The sequence below is a fragment of the Cupressus sempervirens genome, chromosome 4, assembly GCF_028749045.1.
Source record: "Cupressus sempervirens isolate cs-2001-9-10 chromosome 4, ASM2874904v1, whole genome shotgun sequence".
In the NCBI taxonomy this organism is placed as follows: domain Eukaryota; kingdom Viridiplantae; phylum Streptophyta; class Pinopsida; order Cupressales; family Cupressaceae; genus Cupressus; species Cupressus sempervirens.
This window is the reverse complement of record NC_143121.1, coordinates 115253468-115269192: the sequence shown is the minus strand read 5'-3', so window position 1 is coordinate 115269192 and position 15725 is coordinate 115253468. Positions and strand designations below refer to the sequence as shown.

General features: G+C 31.6%; 1 protein-coding gene across 1 annotated transcript; it reads right to left on the bottom strand.

Annotated features, from left to right (window-relative positions):
- Positions 1–6307: 6307 nt before the first annotated feature.
- On the bottom strand, positions 6308–14099 carry LOC149560192 (phenylcoumaran benzylic ether reductase IRL1-like). Its single transcript, XM_089824542.1, has 5 exons — positions 13735–14099; positions 7692–7826; positions 7230–7467; positions 6922–7125; positions 6308–6686 (listed from the first exon to the last, which is right to left on the bottom strand). The coding sequence occupies exons 1-5, from the start codon at positions 14047–14049 to the stop codon at positions 6523–6525; spliced, it is 1056 nt and encodes a 351-aa protein (XP_089680668.1). The 5' UTR covers positions 14050–14099; the 3' UTR covers positions 6308–6522.
- Positions 14100–15725: the final 1626 nt, after the last annotated feature.

The window sequence follows — 15725 nt, the reverse complement described above, 5'->3', positions numbered from 1 at the left end:
GTCTATGCACATGTTATACCTATTAATTAGTTTTTATGATTCAATACCCACTTTTTCACCCACTTGGCTTGTTTGTATTTATGTATATGTAATCTTTAGTGAAATGCCCACCCGTAGTTTACTTTTATGTTCTAATTGCCAAATTCTTTTAGGCTAATTTTATGTATTGATTAGTTTTAGAGATACTGGATTTATAGTTTTATGGTATTATTTCATGACTTGGATTAGTGATATATCAGTGATGATTACTTGGTTGACTATATTTTATGTGTTGTTTAATGATTGTGGTTACTAGTGCATTAATGATGTTTTAATGATTCATTAATAAATGAGATTTCTTTCATAGAAATGTGAGATGATGTTGTTAATGATGGCTATTTTATATTCATAATGATTCATTGTTATACCTGAGCATTTGATATTTGACTTTTGAAATTATTATGATACTTACCCCATACTTGCATGTGTATGGTGCGCATGTTTATTTTATCTTTTCGTTTGGCATGTTTGATGTGCTTAAGGGAGGGAGTTGTAGTCACCTACTAGTCGAGATCTACACGATGTACCACCCCCTTCCATTGCTTGTTTAGTTTAGATATATTTATATATATGCAAATGCTCATCTTTTATACAAAATATAAGTACCGAGCATTGACTTCCCTGAATTGTCAGGATGAGCATGCCCTATTACAATAACTCAATATTAAGAATAGGGAGATGATGTTCAAGTCCAATCCCAATCATAGCCTAATTACTTGTCTTAAGAAGGAGGACATGTATCTTTCCACCCTATTTAAACCCATGAGTTTATCTTTGTCTGTGTTGTTTGATTTTGTGCTTTGGTCTATTTTGGTAATGTTGCTTTTATGTGAATTTTGCTATGTGATTTATTTGGTAAATGATTTAATTATAATATTTCGGTTAATCATACAATATTGAGAATTATTAAATATTATTTGATTAAAAATAAAATATTAAAGCATGAAAATATTTAATTAATTTTAAAAAAACTAATTAAATATGTGCTTAAATTTAAAAGTCTTAATTTAGAAGTCTAAATTTATAAAATTGGTTAAAGATAAATTAGAATATGATGATATTTAATTAATTATAAATTAATTAAATATGTACTTCAGCTTAAAAGATTTAATTTAAAAGTCTAATTTAAAAACTTGGACAAAACTTTTGCCAATAGTGGCATGTTGTGATGGTTAAGTTGTTGAGTTGTTATTATTGCCATCAAGGTTCAAATCTAATGGGGATGAGGTCTCATGTTTGTGGTCTCACTGGTTCATAGCTTCAGGTCAAAGTATTTACCCCTTTTGAAAAAAAAAAGGTTGGACAAAAAAAAAATTAAAATATTAAAGATTTAATATTGCTTTGTTATAATTATTTATTTAATAATAATTAAATTAGAGCTGCATTTAAACAATGAGCTTTGATTATTATTATTAATTTAAATAATAAATTATGCTTTGATTAGTACTTGCATTAATTAATAAACTAGAGGAAAAGAAAATATTAAAAAATATTTTAATTAAAAAGTTCTTTAAGTGTGCATGAAAGGATAAAATAATAAAAGTTTGTTTCAAAGAGAGGCCTTTACATGTTCAAAAACTAGAAACCCTAGGTAGAGTTAAACTCTTTACTAAGATATTCGAACTCCTTTCTACACACACGGGTTTTTGGAAGCAAAATTCAGAATTAGATCAAAACAATTGTTAAAAATTTTGGAGGCTTTAGATTTGCATATATTCACAGATTGTCTCAGATTTTAGTTGTGGTTTTGAGGTAGGATTTGAAAACCCATTGTATAATTTTATTAAAAGATCTATCTCCTTTGTATCTTCCTAGGTGTTTGCATATTGCTTATTAATTTACTATATTGATTATTGAATGAGGAATTATGTTGTAGATTTTGAGAAAATAAAATTGTTAATCAAGAAAACTTGATTGAGGAAAATTATGGAAAAACTATAGAAAAATATTATGATTGTATTCTTTTAAAACCTTTTAGATAATATAGGGAATATTTGATTATAGAAATTTGGAAGAAAATAGTAAATTGAACAGTTTGGGTCTCAACTTTAAATTTTTTCATTAGAACTATGAGATTATCATAAATTTTCTAAATATAGATAAATATTATTCTTATATCTAAAATAATTTAATCAAAAAATTTATTAGAAAAGTAAAATGATTAATTAAGAGGAAAACATGTTTTAATTAAACTTATGCATGCATGTGAAAACAAACATACTAAACATAGAAGTTATGTATAGTATAGTTACATGCATGTGAAAACAAATATACTAAAAATAGAAACTTAGTATAGTTACATGTATGTAAAAATAAATATGCTAAAAATAGAAATTAAGTATAGTAGGGTTACATGCATGTGAAAACAATTATGCGAAAAATAGAAAGCTAAGTATAGTAGGGTTACATGCATGTGAAAACAAATATGTTAAAAATAGAAAACTAAGTATAGTATGGTTACATGATTTGAAAAATCAAAGACGTGAAAATACTAATTGCATGTATATTTTTATATAGTTTAATTTTCAGATTTATTTATTTAAAATACTAACAATAATAATTTATTAATCTCTAAAATAAAATAAATGTTATTTATTTAGTTATAAAGTGAATGTTAGTATTAGTGATTATTTAAGTTTAATTAAACTCTTAGTTGTATATAAATGATTTTAGAATTATTAATACAAGAGGGAAGTTAATAAATAAATATTTATAATTTAAGAGAAGTTGTGGTAGAGTTCACTTTGTAATCATTTAGTTAATAAATATTTGACTTTATGAGAGAAATTATAAATAATTAAATTAAATTAATAATTTTATCTCTATTTACATTATGAATTAAAGGAAACTTAAATGTTAATATTAGACTAAAATAGAAGTCAAATTAATATTTTAGAAATGAAATTGATATTAGTATTTAATCTAATAATATACATTTATGTTATTAATTAAATCATTTATGATTTAAGATTATTTAAATTAATAACATGATAATATTGCATGATATTTTATATGCAAAGAGATTGGATATTTAAATACTTATTGATTTAAATAATTATATTAGCATAACAATTTATATTAACATTTATATTAATATGTATATTCTTACTTTACTTCTAAACACATCCTTATGACCCAAATTAAACAAGAAAAATTGATGGAATTAAACCATGTGGCTTAAAACTATGTGTTTTTTAATATTCTATTTAGTCTTGTGGTGTTTATTTTCATGATGGTTTTTCTTTGTAGGTGGTTTAGTTGGCCAAGTTAGGATGTGAACTAGAGTTGTTTTCGAGATTTCTTTTATGATTATTTGACAGGATGTCATGATGAACTTTATGATTTGAATTGAGATTTATGTTTTAAGAGCTTTATGCTATTGAGCATTTATGAGAACTTGGGTTTTGAGAACCAATGTTATTTTTGGGTTGCCTGTTAAGGAACTAAATTCAATCAATATTACTCTTGTGGTATGAGACACTATTGTGGTTTGTGATTTTTGGGAGGTTGTTTAGGTACATATCCTTGGGAGTGGCTTATAATAGGGGTCTGAGAGCCAAAGTGGTTAGTGTCAGAGTAACCTATTGTAAGTTATGTAATAAATGATAATCTAGTAATTAATATTTTGGGAAACCACACTAAAAAGATAAGTTAGAGATATTTGTCTCGCCCATGCCTTGAGTGCTTGTATAAAAAAGAGAATGGGATGACAGTATGACTGTTTTGCCTAATCTCCTTGAGAGGGTTTTATGATTCTGCATGTGTCATGTTGAGGGTTTAGGGTTCAGAGTAAGCAGTCCAGGGTAACTCAACGCTTGAGGGTCCGAGATCTATTGAGAGATCAGTCCAAGGTAACTCAAGTAGTTTGACCATGTGATGACACTCTCTAGAATTCAGTCTGAGTCTCCGTCATAGTTTTTTTTTTTTTTTTGCCTCTAATGGTGTACTTGTTAGATATTACTTTTTATGGTGTATTTATTGTAAGTTGTTTCTTATTGGTTGGATATCATTTATTGTTGACAATTGACTTTTATTAATGAATGATCAGTTATTCATTGGTGGTGTTTTTTATTGTTAGAATTAATGATTGGTAGTTTATTTTTATTGATGACAGTTGTTATCTGTTGGTCATTGAGTTGGTGACACTTGACATTGATTTCGAGGTGGTTGTATAATTTTGGTCTTGGTATTTGTAAGTTGACTTGGTATAAAATGTTAGTATTGGAATGAGTGTTCTTTTGATTTTGATTCTCTTCTTCTTGAGTAGTTTGTGTTAACCTTGAGGTAGTTTTGGCTATCAAAATTTGTTCCTTAAGATTATTTTATGATTTGATTATCTGTGTGGATCGTACATTATCTCTCCTGCACGGTGGGAGTGGGAGCCTGATTTGATGACCATGCAATCGAGAGGTAGTGTATTCTTACCATTTGGATCACCCTTAGATTGACAGATGTTGGATGCCCTTTGATACAGTGGTATCATTATCATTCTTCATCTGATCTTGAAGACTTCTATTCATTTGATGTATCTATGTATCATGTGTTTTGAGATGCTACGGAGTATTGTATAGTATATTGATGTACTTGTCTCTATTTTCACATACATTATGACATGTAATGGATGTTATTCATTAGATGCACTTTCATATTATTAATTGTACTTATGCATTTGTTTATATGACTATTTATGTGTGTATTCATTTTATGATTATGGACAATGTAATTGAGACTTCAACTTATTAATAAAACTTTCTTAAATGTGACTCAACATGAAAAAACCCTCGAGGAATTGAAAATATATTTGTAATTGATTACGTGTTCTTGATGTGTCTGTACATGTTGCTTCCACATTATTGTTACTTTGATGTTGTTTAAACATTTTTTTTTTAAATGCTTTGTAAACTTTATAACATATTAGATTTATTTCTTTTGGATTCCTGAGCGAGACATTACATTTAGCTTGGGTATATATAATTTTAAATAATGATCTTCAATAAGAATCATGTATCTTTAAATTTCTAAAATGTAACCATTACTACAAAAAGAAGGTAAAGGATGCCCTACCTTTCATGAATATCACTAAAAAGACAATGGCTACATCAATGATGACATGCACTCTGTCATTGTCATTCCAAAATTGTCTTATATCGTAATAGAAGATAATCATATCTATGCATGTTAAAACCATCAATTACTTTGTGTTGCCAATTATTCACCACTTAGCCTCCTAGTATTTATGTATATTTAAAATTCAATTTGAGTACATAATTTTTTTAATAATGATCTTCATTAAGTATCACCTATCTTTTGACTCAATTGATTATTATGATACCTCTAAACCTACAACCTTCACCGAGGAAAAAAATATGAAAGTACTTATAATAGACATATTTAACTTAATTCTGCACAAAGCAACCCAATATTTCATCCCAACTTCCCCTTTTCTTAACCGTTCTTTGAATTATTAGTATTCTTTTAACTTTCATGTCATCAAAATTTAAAAAAACTAATATTTCACCAATTTCAAAATTAAGCAAACTAATATTTCACCAATCAATTTTGAAATTAGTATTTTATAAAAATTTAACAGTGATCTAATATTATTTACTAGTTTTCTTGGTAATTTAAAATATTTGACTACACATTTGTGCATGTACACGTTGTACACATACAAATTCCATAAATCTCTAATAGAAAAGGTACATAAACGATTAAAATCAATAATAAAATAATTCAAATAGACTATTTTCATATAAAATTATTTTAAACATTAAATAAATAAAACACAAATGTAAAAAAAAACACATAGAAATTTATTTTAAACATTAAATAAATAAACATTTAACTATCATTCCAATTTGATATTGAAAATAATTGTTTTTATAATCAATATTTATTTTACATATATACAATATCTCAATTACCTTTCATCGGTAATAACTCTGTCCTAATGCTTTTTAATATGCTTACAGAATTCAAAATATCCATAAAATAATTCATTATAAATATTCCAGAAACTTAAAAACATTTCGACTTTCTTTATTTCATATACAACGAAATAAATCTAGCATGATCCATTCACAAAACAAGAGATTATATAACATAATAACAAGGATTTGTCCTGTATGACAGACTACATTTACAGAAATATCCATATTCAAAAACAGAAGTATTTTCTTAACGACTGCATAGTTGATTATTCCCTACTGATACAAACATTTCGACTTTATTCATTTCATATACAACCAAATAAATCTAGCATGATCCATTCACAAAACAAGAGATTATATAACATAATAACAAGGATTTGTCCTGTATGACAGACTACATTTACAGAAATATCCACATTCAAGAACAGAAGTATTTTCTTAACGACTGCATAGTAGATTATTCCCTACTGATATGCCTATTATATTATTAAACATTGTGGATGATACTAACATCCCTCTATATATTAGCAAATAGTCACCTTCAACTTCATAATCATACAAACTGGTTAAGATACTCTTCAACAGTAGTGTACTTCACATCCGGGTAGAGTTGGCTACCCTCCACACCATCTGGTCCAATTTCAAAATTGGTTTGTTCCCCTTTCACAAAAGTAGAGTAACCAATTGCAATACCAATATTGGCAGGGAATGGTGTCTCTGCATATACAATTATAAAAAAGACCATGTCACTAATTTATCAGCAAAATAGTATTCATATATAAAAAAACAGTATACAAATATGTATCTGCTACTTCCACTAACAATGTAAGTATAATCTAATATTCATAGATCCCACGACATTTAATATGAAACTGATTCTACGACCCTTTTTTAACAGAAATTGAATGACCATAGATTACACAATATTTGACATGAAACTGATACTACGAACCTTCAATCTTTTTAAGGACAGCTTCCTCGGGGACATATTCCTTCTCCAGAGTCTTTCCTATCTTCTTCTCCCACAACACTGCCAGCTCATTGAGAGAAATGGTATTGGCAGGAAGCCTCAAATACAGGGTCTTGTTCAGAGTTCTTGGATCATCCACTGCCTTGATGGTAAAAGTGCCAATATCCTCCTCTTTTACATACACAACTGGACATTCAATCTAGCAATGTATTAGGGAAACGAATGCTAATTGGAAACATAGACAGTATAAAAAGAAACTCAGCACTTTCTTAATAAGAACATTTACAAACCTTTGGGATTGCCATCCCCTAAAATAACAAGTTTATCCCTTGGGGGCGCAGAGAGGCCTGGTTGCCCCAAATTTGGCAAAAAATAACCCGCAAATAAATTGCTGGAAACATATGTGTATGGAATGCCTTCTGCCTCAGTGGCCCTGCGGATTTTGGCTTTGTTACCAAACATAGTCTTAGCAGGCTCCACTGCATGGACTTTGTCGACATCCATTCCGAACTCAGATGGAAAAAACCTCTGCAAAATCATCATCAATCAGACATCTTAAACATCTCACACGACGGCTTGATTCCTAGCCTAAACGTGTTAAATAGTCAAAGCTGACTTACTTTTTCCAAAACTTAATTTTTCTTTTACTATGTGATGTTTAAGAGTGGCCATCAACAATGGTCATAAAAGATATTGAAAACTATTCATTTCTAACCAAAACAGTCTATGAATCCTGGAGAGCTACTGCATACCTTAATGGTTCCAACCTCTTTGATTGCCTTGATAATGTTTAACTGATCCAATATCTGCGCCCCTCCCACTGTGGAGATAACAACATCTACCTTCTTGATTGCCTCCACAAGACTTGTATGATCTTCCAGAGATCCCTGCCATCAGATATCAATTGGGGTAGTCATTAGGCACAAAAAAGTAAAATGATAGAAGCTCAATCATTTTGGAGTTCATGTCTAAGCCAGTATAATATAGGCCAAAAAGTAAAATGATCTCGGACACAAGATATCAATTAGGTCGGGCATTCAGCATTTCAAGTAAAGCAGTAAAAGTTCAATCTTCAATCGCTTTAGAATACATGTCTAAGCAAGTATAATATTGGCCACAAAGTAAAATGATCAAAAGAGTAGCGACCAAGTACGTCATCCAAGGCCATGTTTGTGAAGGATAATAAACATTGACTAAAAACTGATATTCACTGGATGTTAATCAAACAGTTACCTTTGATTAGGTACTAATTGTAAGTAGTTCTGTAATTCAGTTGTTCATTTGTATATATAAACTCTCCTCATGTATAATAGGATAGCCTTTTTTCTGGTGCACTCTTTGGGTTGATGGATCTGTAAATCACCTTAATAATTGTTCTCCAAAATTTTAAAACCTTCAATCTAGTGCTCCCCTGACTTATGTTTAAGTGAGACTATACATCCACATTATCTGCATTTGATTGTGGGATCATAAAATGCATTCTTGTATGATGATGCAAACTTTATTAGGTGTATTCACATTCCCTGTAGTTGATTTTGTCTGGCACCCTCTTCTATTAAATGCGTGTCAAAATTAGACATTGCACAACCATTCAATTGTTTAATTCCTTGTTACTAAGTTATGATGATAAAGAAATTCGAAGGCGGTTATAGTCTACTTCTCATTTGTTGAATGTTGATGTTTATTTGTTTGGTATTCACCTGATAAGGAGATAAAACAAGTTTGTATCCATTGCTAACAGACTTGGTTCGATATTGAGTACACTATTGATCTTTTGTAGATGTACTTTATCTATGAAAATTTGTTTGCAATTGACTATTTTTTTTCCAACAGAACAGACTCCTGACACTACTAATGATGCCCAGTAGATCTTCCTAAGCATGTAGATGAAGACTGATTCCCACAAAGATTTACAATAAAAATTCTGACAATCTCATAGCACTTGCTGAGCGTGGAAAAGATGAGAGAATGCAATCCATTCTCACAGTGAAAAGTCCACCAGCACAGAGAAAACCAATATAAAAATGAGATAAGATGCATTTTAAAAGTGTGTATACTTGTTCAAATCATTATCAGGTGCCCCCATTAACATACATCATATATTTAATAATTATTTAAAGTTTATTTGATTGTTTAAATTATTTTATGTAGATACCAGTGTGCTAATACCAGTATCATAAGTATAGTTGCTCTGGCAACAGCAGTCTGTAATCCGATGACTTACAAAATTGGCTGTATAATATATAAGCGCCTAACTTGTCATATATTTAATGTGTATTACTATTTGGTGTGGGGTATAGTTTCACTCCAAGACATAAACATTTACCTGATATTTCATGTGTATCGCTATTGGCCCTGGTATATAGATTCATTCCAAAGTTCAAATACATAAGCAGTAATGTATACTGCTATTTGGTATGGGGGTAGAGTTTCACTCCACATATATAAAAACTTGATGTGTACTGATATTTGGCCTGAGGTATTAATTCACTCCATATACATGAGCAGTTGATGGGTACTGCTATTTGGTACAGGGGTATAGAGTCACTCTAAACATATAAGCACTTGATATGTATCGCTATTTGACCTGGCATATAGATCCGCTTCAGACACATAAATCACTTATCTTGACAAATACATAATGTGTATTTTTATTTGACCAGAGGCATAGATCCCCCTCCAAATATGTTAGCACTTATCTTCCCACATAGTTAATGTGTAGTGCTATTTGACCAGAGACAGAGATCCACACTGAAAATGTAGATTTCCAGGTTAGTTTTATGATAGGAAGTGAAATCATCCTATTATGAATCATGACAGATTTGCTGTGCATAATTATATGTCCAGAAAACATGTTCAATGGTTTCTCTTTTGTGGCGGAATATGCACTTGAGAATTTGAGCAGTACAGAAGGTAGGGCATTCATTTAGAACAAGTTTGCAGTGCATAACTTCCAAGGGAGAAATTGAGTTTTCGTCTCTGCTGTTGATTTCCATATGACAAGGCCCACGCTTAACCACCTGAACTCAAACCAATTCAGTCTGTATTTCATAGTTGAGTTGGAAGGAGAAATTTTACATTGATTGGAATGAGCGGTAAGCTTTCAACATAATTGCATGAGATAGAAGTTGAAAGTTTTAATTGTAAAGCTTAAAGAACCAAAGCTTGAATTTGTGGATGTTATTTATATGAGCATTCAACAATTTGTATTTTTTCTTAAATTGCATTTTACTTTTCAAATTAAGATTAATAAGTCACTAATGTCTGTTAAGTACCTAACTCCTCTTCTGAATAGAATTTTCCTACATAACTGAGTCGTAAGTGCCAGCAATTGATTATTTAAGTACATCAACATGCTCCAACATATTGATGATGAACTTACTCATTAGCAAGTGAGTGTCCTCACCATTCAAGAAGAGACTGCTTGCTAGGATTTCTATATTCTTAAGAACTTTCTGGATACTTGAGGTTTAAAGTGTTGTGCCATATGTATATTAGCCTTCTGTCCACTCTTTCCAAACACTTCTGGGCTTGACTGTAGCACTTATGTTCTATTGAGTGTCTTCCAAGATACAGATCATTGAAGGACTCTTATTATCCATTTTGGCATTGTGGCAGGTCCTTGTCCCTTTCCCCTAAGGAGTCCTCAGCGAAGGTTTGACTGATTGTAGTTTTGACATAAGGAAAAGAGGATGAAATGCAAGGATTTTGTTAGCAATTTGAGAACATCCAGCCATAAAATTAAATTTGTTTAAACAAAATTATAGTCTGACTTTATTAATAAGCCACTTCCACATTCCGACGACTCCTCTCCCTAACCATGCAACCAATAATATCAGCAATTAGGGATTGAATGTGAGATATGAGCTTGGAAAAAGAGCATAATTTCCATATTTTTAATCATGCGCCTTCTCAAAATACAATTCAGTCAATGCTCTTGTCTCCTATTTGTTGAGCCCATTTTGCCATTTCCCAGGCAAGTACCAGCTTGCTTTACATTATTCCCTCCTAAAGAGGCTAATTTGTTCAGATCTTACAATTTCTTGAGTTGTGCTTCTAATTCTTTTAACTATCACCACGCCTAGACTCTTCAGGAGGTATTTAGCGAAAGTAACTGGTCTCCGATGTCAGACTTTGTTTTCAAGTTTTCCCTTGGGATTCAACATTACCGGCCTTTGATTAATTGAAGAACCAAAGAAGCCCTTTGGCGAAGCCTATCTTTGCAAACGTCGGAGAGTTCCTCTGTGATAAATCGCCACATTATTATACGGATCGTTACAAGCTGCCTGTCTATGTCAAGGGTTTTAGAGTCAGTCGAAATCTACAAGGAAGCATCAAACTCCTAAAGGTGAATAGACAGTCTAGGTAGGTCTTCTGGTCAAGATCAATCTTATTGGAAATGCAAATTCCTACAGAGCCCTTAATAATATCTTTAAATGAAGTGAATATTATTAGGGTTGTCATGGTCCTTCTCATCCTGGTCAAGTATCATCCATAGTTGATAATGGTCAAGTTTGAGCTAGGGAAAGATCCCATTATCGGGGAGGTTGTTGTTTTTTAAGATACTCTTCTATTATAGTCTAAAAAATGGAAATACATGTACTAATAGCTGATTGCGCATGTACTTCTAGTCTATCATTTTTTAGCTTTTTTAGTTGCTTATTGGCCCATTTGTGCATCACTATTGAAACATTTCATAAAGAATACTGAGGCATTTAGCCACAATAGTGGCATTTTTAAGTGAATGAATATTGGTGATGAACATAGCACGTATCCAGTGAGCATTTTGAAATGGCACTTTTGAACCACCTTTGCACTCCATGATCTCTTCAGAAACATCCGTGACTACATAAAAGCTAAAACCTTAGCTTTAAACACTTCACTCACCTACGGAGGTACACCAAAAAAATCAGCAAAATCTGAATTACAGTTTAGGAGTTCTAGATATGCAAACTTAACCTGGGTGGCTACTGGGTGTTTGCCCCAGTTTAGTTCACTGATCAATTTGGTTTGTCTGAGGCAACCTAGCTCTTTATTGATCACCTCTTCCACAAATGTCAAATTTCCTTAGGTTTTATATTTGATTTCTGGGCATGATTGTGTCAGTTATTTTGTCATCAACGTTTTGGATCATACTACATGATCCATCATCGGGATGCAAGAGAATCAAGGAAACACAAAATATTGGAAAGAACTATTAGTAAGTTAAATCAGAAGAGTTGTGTTTTAATCAATCTTCCAATCTAGATCTCTTTCTTACACCAGAGTGATAAAGTGATATTCGCAGAGAACTATTTCCATCATCCATTCCAATACCACTCTGACTTAAAACAGACTTAGGACAACTTCCACCCAGATCAAGCCCACAAACTTTACCCTATTTACAAAATCTTAACAAATATTATCTCATCAATTAACCTCTTACTATTAACCATTTCTTATAGCTAAGTGAACTACGTTCATAAATTAGTTCTTTTAAAATTTTCTTAACTATCAAGTATATTCTGATACGTTTCCCCAAAACTATGAATGTTAAAAGGGATTTTGTAGGTGTAGCCTATCGTCAAAATGTAATTTAACAGGTAAGACGTGATTGGGTGAAAAATAAGCCCACGCCAAATACCCCACTAATCTCTATACAATTATATTGGCAGATCCACCGCAAGCCAGATGGCCAGAATATATCTGATAGCACTAACGGAGATCAGCCGCATTGATTTAATACAGAATATGGTGCACAAAGAAAAGAAATGGACTTTGATGCCTACGCTAAAATCAGTGATATGCCTTCAAAGTAATGATCTATTGATACCACAAAGAAAACGAAAAATTTATTATTTATACGCAGCTTTGTTCACTTTTAAAAAATTAATATTATTTTGGGGCCTAACTGAGATTAGGTATGTTAATCACTGATTCGTCATTTAGCTCATGCGAACTGCTAAAAGACATGTTTTCTAATGCACAGAGATGACGGAGTCAACATTTCTTACTCCATCATAAAATAGTAACTTGACAAAAAAGAATTGTAATAAAGACAAACATTTCCCTCACAGCCAATTACAGAAATGGCCAAACAGGTACAATGAATTCAGTGTGCCATAAAAGTTTCAGGAGAAAGCATAAATCTGATCACTTCTAACGGTCAACGAACAAGAACTATTCCAATACTACCATCTGAATAATTCCTGCATCATAAATCCTGTTACAAAATAATAATAATAAAACTATTACTAATCAAATATTTGTAATAAAAACAAATTTAAATCACATCTATATGTTGATCATATCTCTTTTTACAACCCAATAAACAAGAACAAGCATTTAAAAAAAAATACCCCCAATCAAAGTCCCAAACAATTAAAAAATCCAGAACCCTAAGTTTATCAGCTTTACCATCTGATAAATCTACCATATAAGCCACGCCCAAATCAGAAACATACGCATTTTGATCGCTTTGCACAATGTAAGGTAATAACCACCAAATGGAAAAAAACCAAATCGGAAACCTAAAATATAGGTTGATCACTTCCCATAGTACCTATAAGACCTCTTAAGAGAAGTACCCATCTCAAAAAATGGCGATAAACAAATCAGAAACATAAACTACATTTTGATCACGTAGTAAACACCTACAAGAACATACATGTGGGTGATACCCATCTCAAAAATGGCTTAAAAACAAATCAGAAACATAAACTAGATGTTGATCATTTCTTAGAAATGTAGTAAAATCAAGAATTCACATACCCATCTCAAAAATGCCAGCTGAGAGGGTCAATTTAAAGCACTTACACGAACTAATTGAGCACCCGATGCCTTGAAAGACTCCAGAAGCTCAGCTTTAACAGGGTTTGAAGCTGTGGACTCCCTGACCAGAAGGTAAGTGGGATGCCCTAGAGCAATGCTGGCTTTTGCCACATGGCGGCCAATGTATCCAGTTCCTCCTATTAACAGAATTCTGCTGCTCGCCATTCTGCCTGAATCACCTCCTTTCCACTGAAATATCAAGTAAACAGCAAGTAGAGATATAAAAAGGGGAACAATTGTATGAAAATAAATGTTCCTTCCAATCCTCGGATTCCTTGCACCTGGACGGTTTTCCCTCATCCTGCTTATATAGTTTTATTGGCAAACGCAAATGAGAGCAAACAGTCCGCATATTTGCCCGTGAAGGGCAGGTATATATGGACATCATTCTCATAGTGGGTAATTTATAATATCAACGGTTCTAAGATTGATAAAACCTTTCGCCGAGCATGGAAACCGTTGGATGTGGATAAGATAAATGACATTTAGCAATAAAGTAAATGAATTGCATAGCATTAAATTGAAACTCCTGAACTTAAATTGGAATTCTTGTTAAGCTCAGTTGGTGGAGATTCTAGAGTTTTCCAATCCCACTTTAGATCTCATCTACCTCAAGATACAAAGAACAATCAATTTAATTTGACAATAAAATAAGTGGTGGGACATACTGCATCCTTAAAAAGTCGCGATGGAGGAGAAAAATCCCATGTTTCTGTTGGGAACCTGTCGCTTCGCTTACCTAGCTTCATTGTCAGCGTCACAGCTGAATAGAAACTTAAAATCGCTCAGGCTTTTAAACAGTAAAGCTGCAGGTTTAAATCCCAAGATCAGGGAAGCCAGGAAAGCTAAAAGCACGTGCACCTTCCCTTCTAAAAACAAATTTCTTACATTCTCAATAAAGCTCCAAGCCCGCGCACCTTCCCTTCTTTCGAATTAAAAATAGACTGCATAGGATAATGTTGTAACTTATTTATTTTTATCGTGGTTTACATAAGCAAGTAGTTTATATGATCTCAATCTCATAATTTCATCTTGTATGAGCTTTGCAAAGCAAGGCTTCATTTCTAGTGGATTCATTTGTAATCAAGGCTCCATTTCTAGTGGATTCATTTGTAATCAATAAACTTTATTATTAAGCAAGTAATTTTAAGGTATATGATAAAAAAAAATGTGTTTTGTTTCTCTTGCTTTTCATCCTAAAGATAGATCACGTAGTGTGATTCGAAACGTCGATGGTAAAAATCTTAACACAATTCAACCAGAAACATATTACAATATAATGGATTGCAGAAATTTGTTCTCTTTAAAAAAAATGTGCTAGAGTGATTTCTAAAAGCTATTATTATCATATGAAAAGCACTCCACACACGTAAAAATATACTAATAAAATCATCTTAAATGTGTGTTAGTTAAATAGATATTGATGTTAAGTTAATTAATTCCTTAGGTGTCTCTTATTTAAATATATATTAATAATTATTTAAATATTTCATTAGTCATTAATATATAATTATATCGAAAAAAAAATAAAAAATTTATTTGTTTAATTTATGTATTTTTCATAACTTATATTTACTTAGTAAACACTTTTGTTTATTTTATAAATTCATAAATTTTTTTTCTTTTCATTTTAATCAATGGTCATCAATCAAATGGACCATAAGTTTTACTCTTCACTCACTTCTCCCATGTCTTTTCAATTGACCTTTCCCACCCTACCTATTGTTGGAAATATTCAGGATAAGATAGGTTACTGAGAGGGGAGGGGTGAATCAGTAACTTATAAAACTTTTAAACAATTTAGCATTTTAACCATTCACCATTCATTCATCTAATCTACTGCATAACTGAAAGAACAAACATTCATTACACATGTACACAGAGATTTGGTGACCCAAAAACCTTCCAAATAGAAAGTAAAACTGGGGTGGGGATGATGCCCACAAAACTTCAATACTGCAGCATAAAGTTGGCCT

Bases quoted from the DNA above. Each gene is read 5' to 3' on its own strand.
- LOC149560192 (XM_089824542.1), bottom strand. From the start codon at position 14,049: ATGAGGGAAAACCGTCCAGGTGCAAGGAATCCGAGGATTGGAAGGAAC. The intron at 7,468-7,691 runs GTATGCAGTAGC...ATGATTTTGCAG, and splicing joins AAGAGGTTGGAACCATTAAG to AGGTTTTTTCCATCTGAGTT. The intron at 7,126-7,229 runs GTTTGTAAATGT...TTGAATGTCCAG, and splicing joins AGGGGATGGCAATCCCAAAG to TTGTGTATGTAAAAGAGGAG.